Source organism: Hemicordylus capensis, chromosome 4 (assembly GCF_027244095.1).
Source record: "Hemicordylus capensis ecotype Gifberg chromosome 4, rHemCap1.1.pri, whole genome shotgun sequence".
Taxonomy (NCBI): domain Eukaryota; kingdom Metazoa; phylum Chordata; class Lepidosauria; order Squamata; family Cordylidae; genus Hemicordylus; species Hemicordylus capensis.
In genome coordinates, this window is record NC_069660.1 from 245,239,823 (window position 1) to 245,257,719 (window position 17,897).

Here is a 17,897-nt window from a genome sequence, read left to right on the forward strand (position 1 = left end):
AACAGGACAAAGGTTTATTGCAATTGATACTGGCATAAATGATGAAAATAGAATGCTCATCTTTGCTTCAGAAGAGCGTTTGGATGACTTGTCACGATTTCAGAATTGGGCAGCTGATGGCACTCTCAAAATTTGCCCACAAATCTACTATCAACTGTATTGCATTCATGTCCAAGATGGTGCATTCAGTATTCGCTGTGTATTTGCTCTTCTACCCAATAAGACTAAAAAAAATACGACTGCCTATTCACTCTTTTGTTGCTGATTCGCCAACAACTTAGTCCCAAATCAGTGCTGACAGATTTTGAACTAGGAGCAAGAACGAGTATAGTGGAAACATTTCCTAATGCAGCAATAAGCTCGTGTATTTTCCATTTGTCATAATCCATCTTAAAAAAAAAAGCGACCTCGGTTTAAGACAATGGTATAACGAAGATCAAGGATTCAATATAAAAATTATATGTTTCTTTGCATTAGCTTTCCTTCCAGTAAATGAAGTGGTAGCAGGTTTTTTGGATCTGAGTGAAGATCACGACTTACCTCCCGAATTCATCACATACTTACATACATTGGCCAAGCAAGAGGTAGAAGTGGGTGCAGGATTGCAGCGACCTTTCCCATTGAATCTTGGAATGTTCATGATCGGACAATGAACGGCTTACCTAGATATAATAATAGTTTAGAGGGGTGGCATAATGCTATCCAAAATTCAATTACTTGTCAACACCCCTCTGTTTGGAAATTGATTGATGCGCTGAAGAAAGAGGAAGCTATGGCCACAAAGAAGAAAATTGAAGAGGGATTATTGTCCAACCAAGAAATAAGAATCTCAATAAGCGCCTACAAACATTACTTGCATGTTACAATCCTGAGGACAAAATAAGTTTCTTTCGAGGGGTTGCCCACAAAATGCATACTTCTTAAGGACTTATGAATTAATTTTGGTGCATGCTACCATCTCTTTTTAATTAATAAAATTGTTTTTATGAAATCTAATATGGAAATATTATACTGTGAGTTAGGGATGCAAAAAAACTGGATGCAAATGTCCAGGGACGTCCAGTTGCAGGACGCAGCTGTCCTGTCATGGTGCAACAGCACATGCGTGACAGAGTGCATGTGCTACCATTCAATGGCAAGGGTCTGTTCTGTGACAAGATGGACTCCATTATGGAATGGTGGAAGAATTCTAAATACACTGCTAAGACCTTCACTACCACACCACAGAGGTACTCTAATAATAGATACCAGCTGTATGGCTGACGTCAGGGCAACTACCGTCAATGAGAAAGAAAGGACTGTTGCCGGCCCTTCCAGCATTACAACAAGAAACCATTTAACAGACCAAAAGGTGCACAAACATCATGTACCAAGACGCCACAAGCAGCAAAGCAGCACCTTTGATGGTGTGCCAGCCCATCTGTACAACTAAGCCTATCTCCATCACAACTGATGTTTCCATCTGTCAGGACCAGGCCCAACATCTTCCTGGCCAAAGCCAGCAATATCATCAGACTGGCAAGTCATGCCAAAGCATGGCACAACATAACATCAGACAGATGGGTCCTGAGGATAATAGAAACTGGATATGCAATAGAATTCGAAACTCTGCCAGTTTCCACAGGGGTGATATTCACTCCCACCTCAGAGGCCCTGATGGAGGAAGTGAACACCTGGTTGTTGAAAGGAGCAGTATCACCAGTACAGTGGGGGCATATAGACACAGGGGGGTTCTACTCCTGTTACTTTCAGATCCCAAAGCGGGATTGGGGGGGGATCCCACCAATAATGGACCTAAGGTGGCTCAATGTTTATGTCGATATGAAAAAATTCCAAATGATGATGTTGCAGGCAATCCTTTCCCTCCTTCACGGGGAGGAGTGGATTGCAATGTTGGACCTGAAGGACACCTGTTTTCACATCGGCTTACAGGGGAACTACAGGAAATAGCTTCGGTTCACAGTGGGGCAAAGGATTTACCAATACAATGTCCTACCCTTTGGCCTCTTGACAGCACCAAGGGTCTTTATGAAGTGTATGGCAGTGGTGGTATGTGCAGTCTTCCATACTCATCATGCTTGTGAGAAATATCAATAAGAAATAGGAATCCCCCCGCCCCCCCAAAAAAATCCCTGCTTCTTTCTTTTAATCTCTGTGCTACTTCCCCACTCCCAACTCTTTGTTTCTCTCATCATTATTCCCAGGTATAAGTTGCAACTTTTTAATCTGAGTGATGCATTTTATTCCGCCTGTTACAGTTTCCTTCTACAACTTTGTCCACTTGTCTTTCTTTCGAAAATTGCATCTGCTCCCCCCGCTCACTCTTCCGCTCCATCTCTTCTTGCTGATATGAGTGGTGTGGCTGTATTTTCACAACATGGCAAAGAACACACACACCATCAACCTTGCTATAAAGAATATCTGCCATACCTGTTGCTGAATATTGTTTCCATCCCAGGGAATTATTGCTGCTTTTCTGAAGTTGCTAGTTATATGCAAGTTGCAAGGCAGCTTTAAAACATTTGGAGTGCTGCTGAGTTTGAACTTTTTGTCCTGTTATTTATAAAACTGCAACACAGTATTCAGGTATTGTGATCCTATCAATAGAATACCACCCCAACCCACTGATACCTACTCTGCTGTTTTTCCCCAGCATCAGGCAAACAGTGTGTGTTCTCCCATTTTTGTTATTAATATGATGGCTTTACTGTTGCCAGTTTTTAACTTCTATTTTAACGTATTAATTGATTGTTTTTCTTGTTTTTTCTTGTTTTGAGCCAATATTTCTATTGAAGGGTAGACATTGAATACACAATAAAAAATTGGTTTTGTTTAATATTCACAGAGCGATTGTCCCAGCTTTTGAAGAAATTGTTTGAAACTCAAGAATCTGGGGATCTTAATGAAGAACTGGTTAAAGCAGCTGCAAATGGAGATGTAGCCAAAGTAGAAGACTTGCTTAAGAGACCAGATGTGGATGTGAGGGCTTCCATATTTTCTAACTTTTCCAATGCAGTACTCCCTTACTAGGGATTTTTGGAGAAATGCAAGCATTTTTATATGAACATGAAATTCTTTAATAGCTGCTCTGTTACTTTAGCCGGGTAAAGTAAAAGTAGTATGGGAGTTTGAGACAATTTAATTGCATGTCTACTGTATTTTGGAAAATGCACTTGTTTGTAAAATGTTACCAGTTTGATGTTCCACTTAATTGTAATTCCTGAACATTTGTGCCTATAATAAAATTATGCTTGTCAGCTACATTGACTTTAATGATTGTGTACTTCCAGGTGAATGGGCAGTGTGCAGGACACACAGCTATGCAAGCAGCTAGTCAGAATGGACATGTTGACATTTTAAAATTGCTCCTGAAGCAGAATGTGGATGTAGAAGCAGAGGTATGATGATGATTAACTTCCATACTGGTGATAGCCTACAATCCTATAAACACTCTTAGGTGCATATTCATTATACACCCACCCACTCTTTATTACTTGCAGATCAATTATTGATATTTTTTCTGACTAAGTTTGTGCATCATTTTTCCGTTGCTACCTTTGATTGTTTAATTTCAGTAGTAAAGCAGTTGCATGCATCAAATCTCCAGTTTTCAGTCATCAGTGGGCTTATGAGGGTTCCTATAATATTCCATTTTATTTTAATTGCACACTGTTTTAACCCTATGATTTAAACTGATGTCAAGGTAAGACATTGGAATTTATTAAGCTTATTAATCAGGGTTAGCAATAGTCGTGTAATGCCAGCAGAGTGGTAGAGAGGAATATGCATATGGTGGTATAGTGTGTGATTGTGCAGCCTCTGCCTGGTCAGAGCATTGGGTTAGGGCAATGTTGTACTGGCCTCATACCTTACAACATTTTGGGCTGTGTTATTCAACAAGACTATTTGGAAAAGTTTTACCCCAATGCAAAATTGATGGTGTGATGTATATAATATCAACAACATTTCAAATTAACTCTGTTGTTTTTTTTGTTCTCACTAACGTATGCATGCATAATGTCAGGGTGATGTTGCATTATGCTATTTAAACATTTTCTTTCACCAGTGGGATAGAAAGTGCTCAATCATCTGTTAGAAATTAGAATTGTATTCAAGAAGAATGAAAGTAATATGACTAATTCAATTTTATGTTGATTTAGGACAAAGATGGAGACAGAGCTGTTCACCATGCAGCTTTTGGCGATGAAGGTGCTGTGATAGAGGTTTTGCATAGAGGCAGTGCAGATCTGAATGCTCGCAACAAACGGAGGCAGACACCACTTCATATTGCTGTTAATAAAGGTCATCTCCAAGTAGTGAAGACTTTACTAGACTTTGGTTGCCATCCTAGTCTCCAGGTAACTTAAGCTCTTGTATGCTATTTGTTCTGATATATACAATGTATGAAAGCCATATTTATTTATTTTTGGTATGTGCAGAACTATGGCAGGCTTCAAGAGTGTTCCAAGTATAATTGTTACTGGTCAATTGTCTGTGCATTTACAACCATGATATGTGGTCATAATTGCTTCACTTCTTCTTGCTCTTGAAATGTGAATTGTTGAACTTATGTTGCCATTTTTATAGTTTAGATTAGGGATTGCCAACTTCTAGTGGTCCTGTGACTATTTGAGACAGTGGTCGTGGGGCTACTGTTGTGATCAGCTCTGAAATAAAGTTAGCATCTTCTAGCAGTAAGGGCTTCATAGATAATATGCTGAAGCACAGGATGACATAAAATATAGACATTAGCTTATTATATACAAAATCCAAAAGATAGGTGTAAGATTAGTCAAGGAGCTCTTATAACATCCAAGCATGTTTGTTTAACTTTCAATAGGAATAATAAAAATATGTAATTGGAAATAAGAGTTTGCTAAGCTCAGGATTTCCAAGTTTTTTTCATATTTTCTTGAGAAACAAATGTATGCCTAGTTGTCACTAGGGATGTGCACAGACTGGTTTGTGCACTCCCGGGAGGCGCGCGTGTGTGTGGGGCTCTTTTAAGGGGCAGGGAAGGTGGCCTTACTTGCCCCGCTGCACGCACGTCGGCCATTTCTGGGACAGTGTTCACGGGGGCTGCAAGCAGATACGCTGCAGCCCTGCACCAACAGTTTTGGGGAGAGCGCGGCGGAGGGTGGGGGAAGCGGTAGGGCCTGCCCCTTGAAGGACCCCCCCACCTCTGAACCGGTTTGGTTTGGAACTTATGAACCAGTTTGGTGCTCTAGAAAAGGAGCACCGAACCAGTTCTTGCACATCTCTAGTTGTCACGTAGCCTGTATAACAACAAAATGTAGCCTTGATTAGTCCTAAGTAAATATAAAATTGAAGTACAGACTTGTCCACGTATGTTGGCACCACGGAAGTCAGGAAACACCCCCCCCCCCCCCGCATTACTGGCAGAGAGGACAGCAAGGTTCCTGTGTTCCTATTTTGGTAAGAAAGAAACAAAACCTACAACCAACCCCTGGCAGAGAAGGTCCACCCAGCTTGAAAACTACACATGCAGGGACTTCTTACAAACAAGTAATAGGGGGGTGGGGGTGGGGAGGAGAGATCAGATACTTGCTGTTGAACAGACTCAATTTACATGATTGAAGTGGTGTACACGGAGGTTACAGTTCTACTCTTTCGTTTTACTGTTCCTTATGTGTAGTAGGGATGTGCACGGAACCACAGAAGCGTCGTCCGGCACTGGGGGAGTCTCTCTTTAAGGGTGGTGGTGGTAGTACTTAACCCACCCACCCCGCTGCTCTTCTCCCTCCGGCGCTGGTGCTTTTAAAAATCTTCTTGGGGCGGCACAGTTCCTCCCTGCCGCCCCTGCCCCCGTCCTTGTTCTTGAAGCCTGAAACGGAGAAGAGCTAGCGGCGCACATGCGCCCTTTGTGGCGCGCGTTCGTCTCTGCTGCTAGCGCGCATGCGCTGCATGATGTGTGTGGCGCGTGCGCCAGCGGCACACCACGAAGGGCGCATGCGCGCCGCTAGCTCTTCTCCATTTCAGGCTTAAAGGACAACGATGGGGGCAAGGGCGGCAGGGAGGAACTCTGCCACCCCAAGAAGATTTTTTAAAGCACCAGCGCCGGAGGGGGGAGAGCGGCGGGGAGGGTAAGTACTACCACCCCCCCTTAAAGAGAGACTTCCCCGCCCTTCCGACCCTCCGGACCGCCGGAATGCCAAACCGGTCCGGAGGGCTTTTCAATTGTGCCCGAACCGAACCTGGCACACTACTAATGTGTAGTATGCCTTGCAGCAAAGGGGGCATAGAAGCTCATATACAAAGGGCAGAGATGGGCATGTGGTGTCCTAGGTTCCTCTCCCCACCAAGGAGACAGGTGAGGCAGAGGTGTGGTTATCTTGCACCCTGAAAAGATGAAAAGAGGGCTACTTTGAATTTTTTTTTGAAAAAGCAGGATGTGAGATGGAGCCATCAAGATGTTATCAAGCATACCAGAACAGGTGTGAATGAAATGTTTTGCAAACAACAAAGGTGAGGTAGGGTTTAGATGGTCTGCCATCCTAGAAACAGAAAAGTAATCTAAAGGTTATTTTGCATATCTTCAAAAAGCATCATTTCTAGCTGGCCATCAATGTGTTAAAGGACACCAGAACAAAGTTAGTTCACACTGGAATGCATCTTGAGCTACATTCAGAAACTCCTATAAGCAGAAATTGCATTAGGGTAGCAAATTATCCTAATAATTAAAATGAGCTTGGATTAATTTGTATCCCAGTAGGAAAAACACACGTCTGGGATACAAAGTTACCCCAAGCACTTTACATTCACAGAACCAAACTGTTTATTGTAACTACATTATATTTAGGATATTGTGTACTGGGGTGCTAGTGACAATGTTTTTAAAAGGGCACCACATTTTTAAAAATTGGAATTATTGCAAAATGGTCAACTGAGTTACAAAGTTTATCTCATAATAAGTATTGGTTGGCATCTGACCCTGCCCACAGGCTTGGCTTTTTTTGGGCTCCTTTGGAGCTAGAAATATGAAAACTTGCGAAGAAATTGTCAGTTGATGACACTGTGTAAATTAATTTCATATGGGTGGAAATAGTTTTGGCGTCTTAAAAATAGGCTATATAAATTTGGTGTTTATGGGAATTAACCAAATACCTATTTTTAGGATTCTGAAGGTGATACACCTCTTCATGATGCAATAAGTAAAAAGCGTGATGACATCTTGGCTGTACTTCTGGAAGCTGGAGCAGATGTGACTATTACAAACAACAATGGATTTAATGCTCTCCATCATGCTGCACTAAGAGGAAATCCAAGGTACAATAGCAATAGCACTTACATTTATATACCGCTTTATAGCCAGAGCTCTCTAAGCGGTTTACAATGATTTAGCATATTGCCACCAACATTTTGGGTACTCATTTTACTGACCTCGGAAGGATGGAAGGCTGAGTCAACCTTGAGCCCCTGGTCAGAATCGAACTTGTAACCTTCTGGTTACAGGGCGGCAGTTTTACCACTGCGCCACCAGGGGCTCTTGGTTTCTAGCCATTGGTTTCTTCCTCACTTGTTAAGCAAAACGACTACTAGAAAAATAAATTGTGGGGGGAGAGTGTATGCATTAGTTCACAGAAAAGGTTTTCTTTTGTACATTATAGTTTTTGTACTGCTCAGTGGCTGAACTATCAATAGCAGAAGTAAGCATTACAGATTATATGGTTTTTCTAATTTAGGGGCTGTTAACATTATGATCTCCACCTGGAGGCCACTTTAATTGCTCTATAAGCTGAACCTAGTGTGTATGCAATCACGTTGTGGATTTGCGTGTGCCTCTCCATGCAACCACAAATCCTTTTTTTTTTTTTGGAATGTGTTAAACTGCTGTACATGAACTGCTTTGTGTACTGATAGCCACCACACGGGGCAATTTACTTATTGTGAGTATAATTTTTTTTAAAAAATTGAGACTGAAAATGCAAGTATTTTAAGTACCAAGGCAATGTTTTCTTCAGAAATAAAGAATTTTAAGTATGTAAAGTTGAAATTGTGAAGTATTTTGGGATTATAGCATGCTGTGCCTGGCAGACAAGTACACAACTATACTGAGGGCAGTCTGTGGCCTGCTCACAGCCCGCCGAATGTCCTCTTGTTTGCCCATGTTGCCACCACACCCACCACACTGAACGCCAAGTGTGGCCAGCCTGCAGCCGCCTACTGCCTCCACTGTGGGTGGTGGCTGTAGCGGACCCGGGCCTGGCTGAGTGGGCGGCAGGGGCCGGTGAGCAGGAGCAGCCCAAGTTGTTTCCCCACCTGTTCACAGCAGGCAGTGTGCCTGTGCCATGTGAGAGGGAGTGCATGCATGTGATGCCACACATGCACATATTGCATCTCGCACGAGCCAGGCAAGCAGCACAAGAGGGAGTGGAGTGTGCTGGCACTGGCTGTGAGGAAGCAAAGCTGCAGTTGAGACCAGCCTGGCCAGGTGTTCTCTGCGCCCAGTAGAGAGGCAGGCAGCCACAGCCGGCAGCAGTCAGCCTAGCGGCCTCTGACTCCTCTCTCTGAGGAGAGCTAGTCTTGTGGTAGCAAGCATGACTTGTCCCCTTAGCTAAGCAGGGTCCACCCTAGTTGCATATGAATGGGGGACTTGATGTGTGAGCGCAGTAAGAGATTCCCCTTAGGGGATGGAGCAGCTCTGGGAAGAGCATCTAGGTTCCAAGTTCCCTCCCTGGCATCTCCAAGATAGGGCTGTGAGAGATTCCTGCCTGCAACCTTGGAGAAGCCGCTGCCAGTCTAGATGGACTTATGAACTGATTCAGTATATGGCAGCTTCCTCTGTTCCTATGTTGACCCTTGCTGTGCCTGCTGAGGAGGTGCTGCCTGGCCTGCCCTGGACTCTCTGTCTCGGTGCAGCTCTGATCCCTGCACAGCAATGACACATTGCCAAAAGGGAAGGCAGGAGGAAGGGACTAATAGGATGCTTTTTAATTCTGTAGTAGGTTTCTTTAGGGGAAAATCAGCTGCATGGACAGGCACTAGGGGGAGAGATTCATGTTAATCTTGTCTCTTCCCCTCTCTTGCACAAAGTGCCACTGCCTCAGTCTCTTCACCAAAGTAACAAAGCTTGATCCATGCAATGGTTACCGTTTAAAATTACATTTCTTTGCATTTATTGTAGAAAATTGTCCTGATGGCTTGGATTGCCTGCCTCCCAATTTCTCTGTCCTCAAAATAACATTATTCAAAATGCTCTGAAACAGTTTGTGATCTTGCTGACTTGGGACATTTCTCATTTTCTCTCATTTGTGGACAGGAAGCATTTCCCCTGCAAACTTCTTTTGAGAATTTGGGGTAGTTTCCTCCCCCAGCCACCCTCCCCCATCAAAGGTGTGTGCAGAAGTTTTTGTGCCTGAAGCCTTTGATGATCCTGGCTTGCCTCGATTCTTCTCCTAAGACATAGGGAGGCAGGGTGTGTGTGTTGAAATAAGTTTATGATTTTAGTTGTAGACTACATCTAGTATGAAACTGAGATTGTGTTGCTTCCACCACCCCCACTTGTTTTGGGCTCCAAACAAAGGGGAGAGTGGCTGGACTGTCATACAATTTGTATCTTCAGGTTAATGGGAAGTGTCTGATTCAGAATTTCTTGTAAAAATAACCCACCCACCCCCGCAAATATTTCTCCTTGAGCATATTGTGGTGTGAAAAGTAGTGCATTCAAAGTGGCAGGATTGTCCATGCAAAATGGGGTATCTGCAGGTCAGTGGGAAGTGTCTGATTCAGAATTTCTCCTAAAAATCTATCTTCTGTCTATATATTTAATTCTCTTAAATGTACCCGACACTAATCATATGCGTGGCAGCTCTTGTGAGAGTTCACACACAGCTGCCGGATAGGATAGCGACTGGGGCGAGGTTGAAAATAGTGATGCTGGCTGGCGGCTGGAGGAGGCAGCAGCGGGCCGGCCCAGCCAGTGGGAGTAGGAGGCGGTGGCGGGCCAGCCTGGCTTCTGGGAGGAGGCGGGTGGGTGGGAGGTGATGGTGGGCCAGTTTTCTGGCTTGCCCGCCAGCCAGAAAGTGCTGGGGGTGGGGCAGAGAAGGGGGGGGGGGAGAAGCGGGTCCACCAGCCAGCCAGAAAGCTGGGTGGGCCGGTGGTGGGGATGGGGGAGAAAAAGGCAGTGGGTCGGCTGTAAGTGCAGATGCTCTGTGCCTGGCCCAGCTAGTGTATATTAAAAGTTTTAACCTTTCCCTAAGCATATAGTGGTGTGAGCTAATTTAAGTGGCAGGATTGACTCTGTGTTTGCTCCAAAACAATTCCATTCTAAGCATTTTTTTTTAATTGTGGCAGGGCATATCTTTCATTAGATCATTCCCTTGATTTTTGTTTCCTTCTTTATTTGGAGAAAAATAATACAATATTAAGGAAAATAAGTTCACTATGATATTCTTCAATTTAGATTTGAGAAAAGCAGAACTGCCACTAAAGTAGAGGCAACTGTAGCACATAATTATTAAATATTTTATTTTGTGGGAACTGCCATACGACTTCTTTAAAAGCAAGAACAAAGCAAGTGACACAAAGCAAGTCTCAAGGATTTATTAATATACAGCATGGGAATAATTTCTAATATAGAACTTCCTTGGAAAGCAAATATCTTCTTTTTAGATTGCCCAGAGTTGGTAGTGATGCTCAATCTTACTGTATAGCTTGCTTGAAATTATGTACTTAACCATTGCTAAGGACATTTTTTCTTGCATATTCTCATATTCCCCTTATTAAAATACCTTGCTGATAAAAGCATTGTCCTGTAGTGATCAATACATAGCTACAGCTGGTTGAAGGGGACCAAATCCATTAAATAGGTGATTTGGTTCCATTTTACCAGCTTTAGCAAAGCATTGAAGTTTAGGAAGGGTACAGCTATTTAATATTTGTGCTAAAGGACATTGTAAGAAGTATACATTGTTGTCAGTTTGAAATTCCTGGGATTTCACTACTTCCAGCTTTTCATAAAGTAGAGGTGAGTTGTTTTAAGTGAAACCCAAGTGTTTGGTAGGTCACAGAAGAAACACATGGCTTAGAATAATTAGCTCCTTGCCCTCATGATTTTTGTAGGCATAGATTTTCTTTATCATAAAATAAAAAAACAGCCCTTAAAATTTAGAACTTTTCCTTATCATTTAGTTTTGCTATACTAAGAATATATGTGTCTTGACTCTTTGGGGATCATTATTACCCCAAAGGAAGTATATTAGTGAGGCAATACTACTGTACATTTCACTGTAACTTTTGATTAGGATGGCTGATTGGGGAGGTGAATATGGAGCAGTGTTTCAGCTTGCTACTTGTAATAGTCGAGTGCTTCTGAAACTGTTCTCAAGTATAAACCCAATTTTATATATCCAGAGTAAATACTGTTTTGTAAGGCTTTTTTTGTAGTAACATTCCTCTTTGCGTATAGATGGAACATAACATTTTGATGGAAGCAAACTTTTTTTGTTTGCACCTTTTTTGGGTTGAAGTTATAGTTACATATTGCAAAATCTGACACTGGAGTTAAATGGTCATGCAGTCTGCATGCTAAAAATTAATGGTTTTTTAAAATGGCAGATGTCAAAAAATAGTATTTCGCTGAAAGCCTTTGAATACTTAGCCAAGTTAGAGAGCTGCAGTATTAGTTCAATCCACATGATAATCATACATTAAATGTAAATTGTGCAGAGTCTGCTGGTGGAAGTAAGATTTTTGTAAATACACATTTTTGTCATGTTTATTATTTATTATTTACATGCCACTTTTCAACAAAAAGGTTTTCAAAGCAGTTGATACACATAGTGTGTGTTGCTTGGACTAGAACATTTAAGGCAGCTATAAAAACTGGTGTCTATTTTTATCAGTAACATGGAAACTGTTGTACAGGTCCAGCTGCTCAAGTGTTGCTTTGGATGGCAATAGAGTTTCATGTACTGGCCATATCGGGACAAAATGACCATGGAAAGAAGCATAGTAGCATTTGATAATGTCAGCATCTGTTACCCTTGTCAGTAAAATGGTTCAGATGTTTGAGTTACAACTGTGTCAGCAGATGTCCACAGTTCAACTTGTGCTTAGCTAGAATTCAACAGCTGATCTAAATGATGGAGGTGACATTTTAGAATAACTGACAGCGTTCTAAGAGAAATACTAACATGAGTCCTCAGAGGTTTTATCTAAGTTTTGTTCTGCTTTTTGTTTACAATAGTGCTGCAGGAGAATATACATAATTTGCAGCTCATATACAAAGTAAATTTTAAATGTGACTCTTCAATAGGTTATTAGATGTGCTACTAGTAGAAATGGACAGTACTTTATAAATAGCTGTGCCAACTTTGCTGCTAGTTACTTCAACACTCTGATTATAAATATTATTATAGTCATGTTGATAACTTTTCAACATTATCAACCATCTTAGAATGATCTTTGTGTGTACAAATGTATATAGTTATAAGATAAATTTTGGAAATTTTTGGTGGGTTTTCCACATAATGAGAAACGTTAGAGTCCATAACTTCATCTGTGAAAATCTTAATATCTAAATGTACCTCTGTTTAATAATTATTGGATTTCATGTTAGAGCATCTGTAATATTTGAGTAGTTGGGCTCGTGAAATGGAACATTAATCTATCTGAGGTGAAATCGCATCTTTTTAATATGTTTCAGCTCTATTTTTCACATGGTTCTCACCAATGTCTGCCCTACTGAATAGGGCAGACATTTAATTGTAGGTTTTTTGGTGGAGAGTTAACCAATAGCAGTATTGTTGCAAATTTCTGTAAGCCAATTCAAATACTTATTGCTGCTTTTAATAAAAATAGCATTCTGGATACCAGCCAGAAAACTCAGATTTCTGTCTTTGAGACCTTGGAAACTAGTTGCATCTGGTTTGTGGCAGAAGACTCGTGTGTTAACTGAATGGGAATATAGAGGCTGCTTGTCACATAATCTAGTAAATGGTGCAAGATGGCCTAGACACCACTGCACCATAAATGTAAACTACCTATTTTGCATTTTCTCACACATTTATTTACTTCTCATGCTTTTGTACAATTAGCAGTCTTGCCATGCATCACAATAGCTGCTTATTTCCTCTTAGCATTTGATGATCTGCTTAAATATCATGTTGGGCCTTTCAAGACCAAGTTACTTAAGTCCTGTTGATACTAACTCTGAACTGAGTATATTAAACACACAGTATGGCTGTAGAATCACAACCTGCCTGCATTGCGTCAGCACACTTATTTCTGAATAGCATGTCAGTTTTTCCAAAAGAGCATCCAATAACTCAAGATCTTTATTCTTCAAAACTATTGGAGTAAAGATTAGACCACGTGCATAGGTCTTGACACACATAACACTTGTGTTCCGACACATCAGCAAAGGGAAGCAAGCACAATTGGTGTCATTGGCATACTGCCTATGACACCAAGGGTTGCAAGTAAGCAAATAAATGCATGACAGATTTCTAACTAAACACTCGAGGCAGGTAGGTAAGATGAGCAAAGGTCAATCTTTCGTCTGTGGGTTGAGCTTGCACATTATGATGAATGTGTGGAAAGACCTAAGGATGTTCATGAGCCATTTATGCAGGTGTGGGTGGGGCGGGGAGCAGTTCCCTTAAGGAGCAGGTAAACAAGTCCTTAACTGCTCCGCTTCCACCCCTCTCCCATTTCTGAGTGCTGTTCCCTGCAGGCCGCATCAGCATGCACATGGCCGGCATACACTGGCCATGTGTATGCCAATGCCACATGCAGCCTTCTGGGAACAGCACCACATCTGTGTGCGCAGCCTTTGCTTGAGCAAGCACTGTGCCTGGAAAAGCAGCCGGGTGGCAGCGGAGCAGGTAACGACCTGCTTACTTGCTCCTTAAGGGAACCGCTCCCTGCCCTGCCGAACTGGTTCGGCTGTGGGTGCCCGAGCCACTTTGGTGCTTCCCAAAGGATGTGCCAAACCATCTTGTGCGCATCCCTAGAAAGAACTTCAGGTATGTTTAATACATTTTAATCACATTTTTCATATCTTTATGTACAGAAGTTTAGCTGTCAAACTTCATCTTAATCAGTGTACTACTTGATGGCTATAGATAATTTCCCAAAAACCTTCCAGAACTAGACACTTAGGGTTTTTTAGAAGACAGTTCTGGCTAGAAAACCTTACAAGTTTGATCAATTAACATTTTTGATGGTTAGTAGTAATATTCGGACAATAACGTTGAATTTTATTACATATTCTAATGTGATTGATTTTATTTCCTTACATTTGGAATTTATAGAAAATATATGCCTGTACAACCAAAGTTGGATTGTTGCTAATGAATAGCACACTTAACACCCTTCATGTTTTAGGCAAATGTTAATGTTTTACAACATTATTCTAAATAAGTGCTTTCATATTACTTTTTGCCTGGTACCATTATAAGTTAATTTCACCTAAAGTAGACCAGAGAGCAGTGTTCCCTCTAAGGCGTGTGCATGTGCACACTCTCACACATTTTTAAAATGTCCGCTCAGTTAATTTTCGATCCCGCTCAGGTTGAATCAGGAAGGCCACACCCTGAATGCATGTGCACACACACTGCCTTGATTCTGCCTCCCTGAACAAATCTAATTCCACACACAGATGAAAACAATTAGAGAGAACACTGAAAGAGAGTTCCTCTTTTGTTCAGCTTTCTCTTACTGGTAGTTCTCACTTGCCAAAAATACATACTTCTTTACATTCCATAGTGTTCTATCTTCATATGGGTACATAAAGAAGTATGTGCTCTGGGCAGGTTTTGATAATTGCTGAACTATCTGCTGGATGATGATGCTGAAAAGCATTTTTCTTGCTCTCCATTATCCTAAGGTGCAAAATGATTGTTCCCAATTAGTTCCAAGAACAGTGTTTTTTAATTCTTAATATAAAATTGGCTTTATTACTGAGTGTAAATTCCACAGTGTAGTTTACCTGCTCAGTAGTTTAGAGCATATTAATATTCATTATTCTGTCATGAAGATTTCAAGTACTTTTCTGGACTTTCGTTGCTGCCGCTTTCTGTCTGCGAAGTTTGCAAATGAAGAACAGTCACTGAAGATTGGCTGTACAAAATACCTTCATGAAATGGGAGTTGTACTCCACTTTGAGCTTGAGTTGCCTTTGGTACCTTCAATCATCGTTCAGTCTGTTGTATATTGATGCTTGAAGCCAAATATCCAAATGAAATTGAAATAATATTCTGCTTTTTAAAAGTCCCAGATATATTTTCTTCCCATCGTTTTTTGTTTTTTTGAAATGTCTGAGGATGTTGCAGAGATGACAAACTTTAAAGGGGTGGGGTGGTGGACATAAACTGCAGGATTAGTTGACTGTAATGCTCATACTGTGAGCTGATCCTTACTAAATAATTTTGGAATAGTTAACTTCTCATGATAGTTCATGAATTTCACAACAGAATTATTCGCAGGCTTGCCACAGTTATCTGTTTGGATACACATGAGATATATAGCGGCCTAATACATTCCACATTGTTCTGTTGAATCTGTTTAGTGTGGTATCAAAAGGACAAGATTTATGTGCAAGAATCATTTAGAATTTGCTTGCACTTATGAGGTCAGATTTTTTAAAAGAGATGAAATATGTAGACTATAGTTTTGAGAGATGTATAATCACATTTGTAAAGCTGGATTTGTGATCTGATACAGGAAATATGTTTTCACTGGACTCCTTATTTAGATAAACGCTTAAGTAGAGCATTTTAAGAGTCCTGAGACAAGAAGAAAATAGTGAATGTTCAATTTCTGCAGCCCATGACAAAAAAACTAGTGCAGCTGATAGAGAGCAAATCAGAGCTTAGCAGTGCTAGCACAGTACTACAAGGAGAAACAGCAATGCAGCATAAGAATTGCAACTTGCTCATTTCAGATTTGAACTGGATTGTATTCTTGCTCCAAAATAAAATGTTTTTAACATTCTGTCTTACTAAAAGTATCTTGTAATTAAAGCATTGCCATCCTGTTTTTGCACTTACAATGAAATAGTTGCAAAATGCTAGTTAGATGCAACTTGAAGGGAGAATGAGAGAATGCATTTTTCTAAAATTACTACTTTTAAACATGTTTAGATATCAGTGGGTACTACACTTAAGACACTACTAAAACAAGATTTCCTTTCAAACAAGTAATCTGCCATGTTTGGATTAAAAATGATTTCTCTAAATCTCTTTACACTAAAAATATTGGGTAATTAAACACACTGGCAATAAGCGGTACCTACAATAGAGAGTAATATAACAAAATACAATCCAGTAAATGATACCTGCAGACAGGAATCCTTGAAACATGTGGCATAATTCAGGATTTCTAATTCTCTGTTACCTGTAAGCTTATCATGCAGCATTTGCAGTTGGAAGAGAGGTAATGACCTAGAGAGAGACATCAGCAGCAGCCATCTCATCTTGAGTGTTCGTTCACTCTATTCGCTGATTCAGCTCTTCATTATGTGGGAGGGGGAGCAGGGGGGAGGTGTCAGTGAATACATATTTCACTTTCTAATATAGTTATAACCAAAACGCGAGCAATATTGTTAATAGGTATCTCCTACTTGTTCCTAAATACTGAAGTCCGGACGTGTAGAGATAAGTTCCTTGTGCCTGCAAGACTGAGTAAAGTATCCAGGATAAGGCTGCTAGGAATCCCAAAGAAGGATAAACTCATCATGCTTGTCAGCTGAAAGCAACTAAAGAGAAAATGTTCACGAGACATTAAAAATTTCGCATGCACCTTTACCATCACCACCCCCTTCCCGAGAAATTGTTTTCTTTCTTGCTCTGTAGATGTTGCATTTCATCTGTTCTTGCTTGGATTTTAGTTTCCAGTCAGCCCCGTTGTAGCGTTTTTTCCATCTTCAGAGGTCAAATCATGTTGAGGTCAGGACTCTCACATGCATGCGACTTAGGCTGGATCCATTTGCCATTTGGAGGGCACGAGTAAAACTGTTTCAGCTTTATAGGCAGCTAAACATTCGAAACATCCACTCCCAGGCAAACAGGCTGTCTCTGCTCTCTCTTCCCTGACCATATTTAGTCAACCATTGCAAAAAATAGTCTGTCGGCTGTTGGTTGCTGTTCCAGAAGCAGAGGTAGCTCTTTCTTTTTCTCTGCCTATTGATTGTTTGTCCTGCAGTCCCAACACTGCTCAGTCATTTCTACTGACATGTTTTTAGCACTGCCAAATAAAATGGGTTCTTGTGTGTTCTTGTTTTTGTTTTTGTTTTAAATTAAACTGGAATTTAAACCTGGTGCAACTGTTACTGCTTCTAGAGGTATACACTTACTAGATATCAAAATGAAGGGCAACTCAGAATAAGCAACTATTAAAATGATTTTTTTCTGTAAGGCAGTTGTTTAGCTTTCGATCAGAGTGAGGCATGAGGGCTAACTTTTCTTGAAGAAATCCCTTAATAAGGGATGTAGAAGAAATATAAGCTCTGTTTTATTTAAAAACCCTTGTCAACTGGAGGGCTGCTTGCTTTAGGAAATACTGTAATATATTTTATGAATATTACTTTGTACATTAGGGATAGTGTGTTTGATTTTTATAGAAGTGTTATTGGAGTGGAGGGAAAGCTACCCTCTTTAGTGTATTGCATAGATTTGACTAGATTAACTATACTTCATTTGCACGTCTGGATAAAATGCCGTCTGGAGGAGAATACTCTGCAAATAAGAGCTGGTCCAGATGGACCTTTAATGTGTCATTTGTGTTCAGCCCTTATGTGATCATAGCTCTCTGTTTCTGGGAGGGCTGTTGCGGGTGGTAGTTGGTGGCAAGAAGCTCATATCTGTACCTATTGAGATAGGATTTACAGGATGTGATGGCTGATTGGATCACCCCTAAAAAAGACATGCTAACAA

General features: G+C 40.9%; 1 protein-coding gene and 1 long non-coding RNA gene across 5 annotated transcripts in view; one reads left to right on the plus strand and one right to left on the minus strand.

The window, feature by feature from the left end:
* MIB1 (MIB E3 ubiquitin protein ligase 1) overlaps window positions 1–17,897 on the plus strand; it is a 107,070-nt gene that overhangs the window by 60,812 nt on the left and 28,361 nt on the right. For all 3 annotated transcript variants that reach the window (XM_053243107.1, XM_053243105.1, XM_053243106.1), the window contains exons 9-12: window positions 2,846–2,979; window positions 3,291–3,398; window positions 4,161–4,358; window positions 7,136–7,287. In XM_053243107.1, the coding sequence (XP_053099082.1) occupies window positions 2,846–2,979; window positions 3,291–3,398; window positions 4,161–4,358; window positions 7,136–7,287 (592 nt within the window). The remainder of the gene's footprint in view (window positions 1–2,845; window positions 2,980–3,290; window positions 3,399–4,160; window positions 4,359–7,135; window positions 7,288–17,897) is intronic.
* Window positions 10,549–17,019, minus strand: LOC128322225 (uncharacterized). Of its 2 annotated transcripts, none has more exons than XR_008305600.1 (2): window positions 16,360–17,019; window positions 10,549–15,749 (listed from the first exon to the last, which is right to left on the minus strand). It is a non-coding gene; the product is annotated as an uncharacterized LOC128322225 (long non-coding RNA). The 2 variants fall into 2 exon arrangements; XR_008305601.1 differs by having other exon boundaries at window positions 16,301–17,019.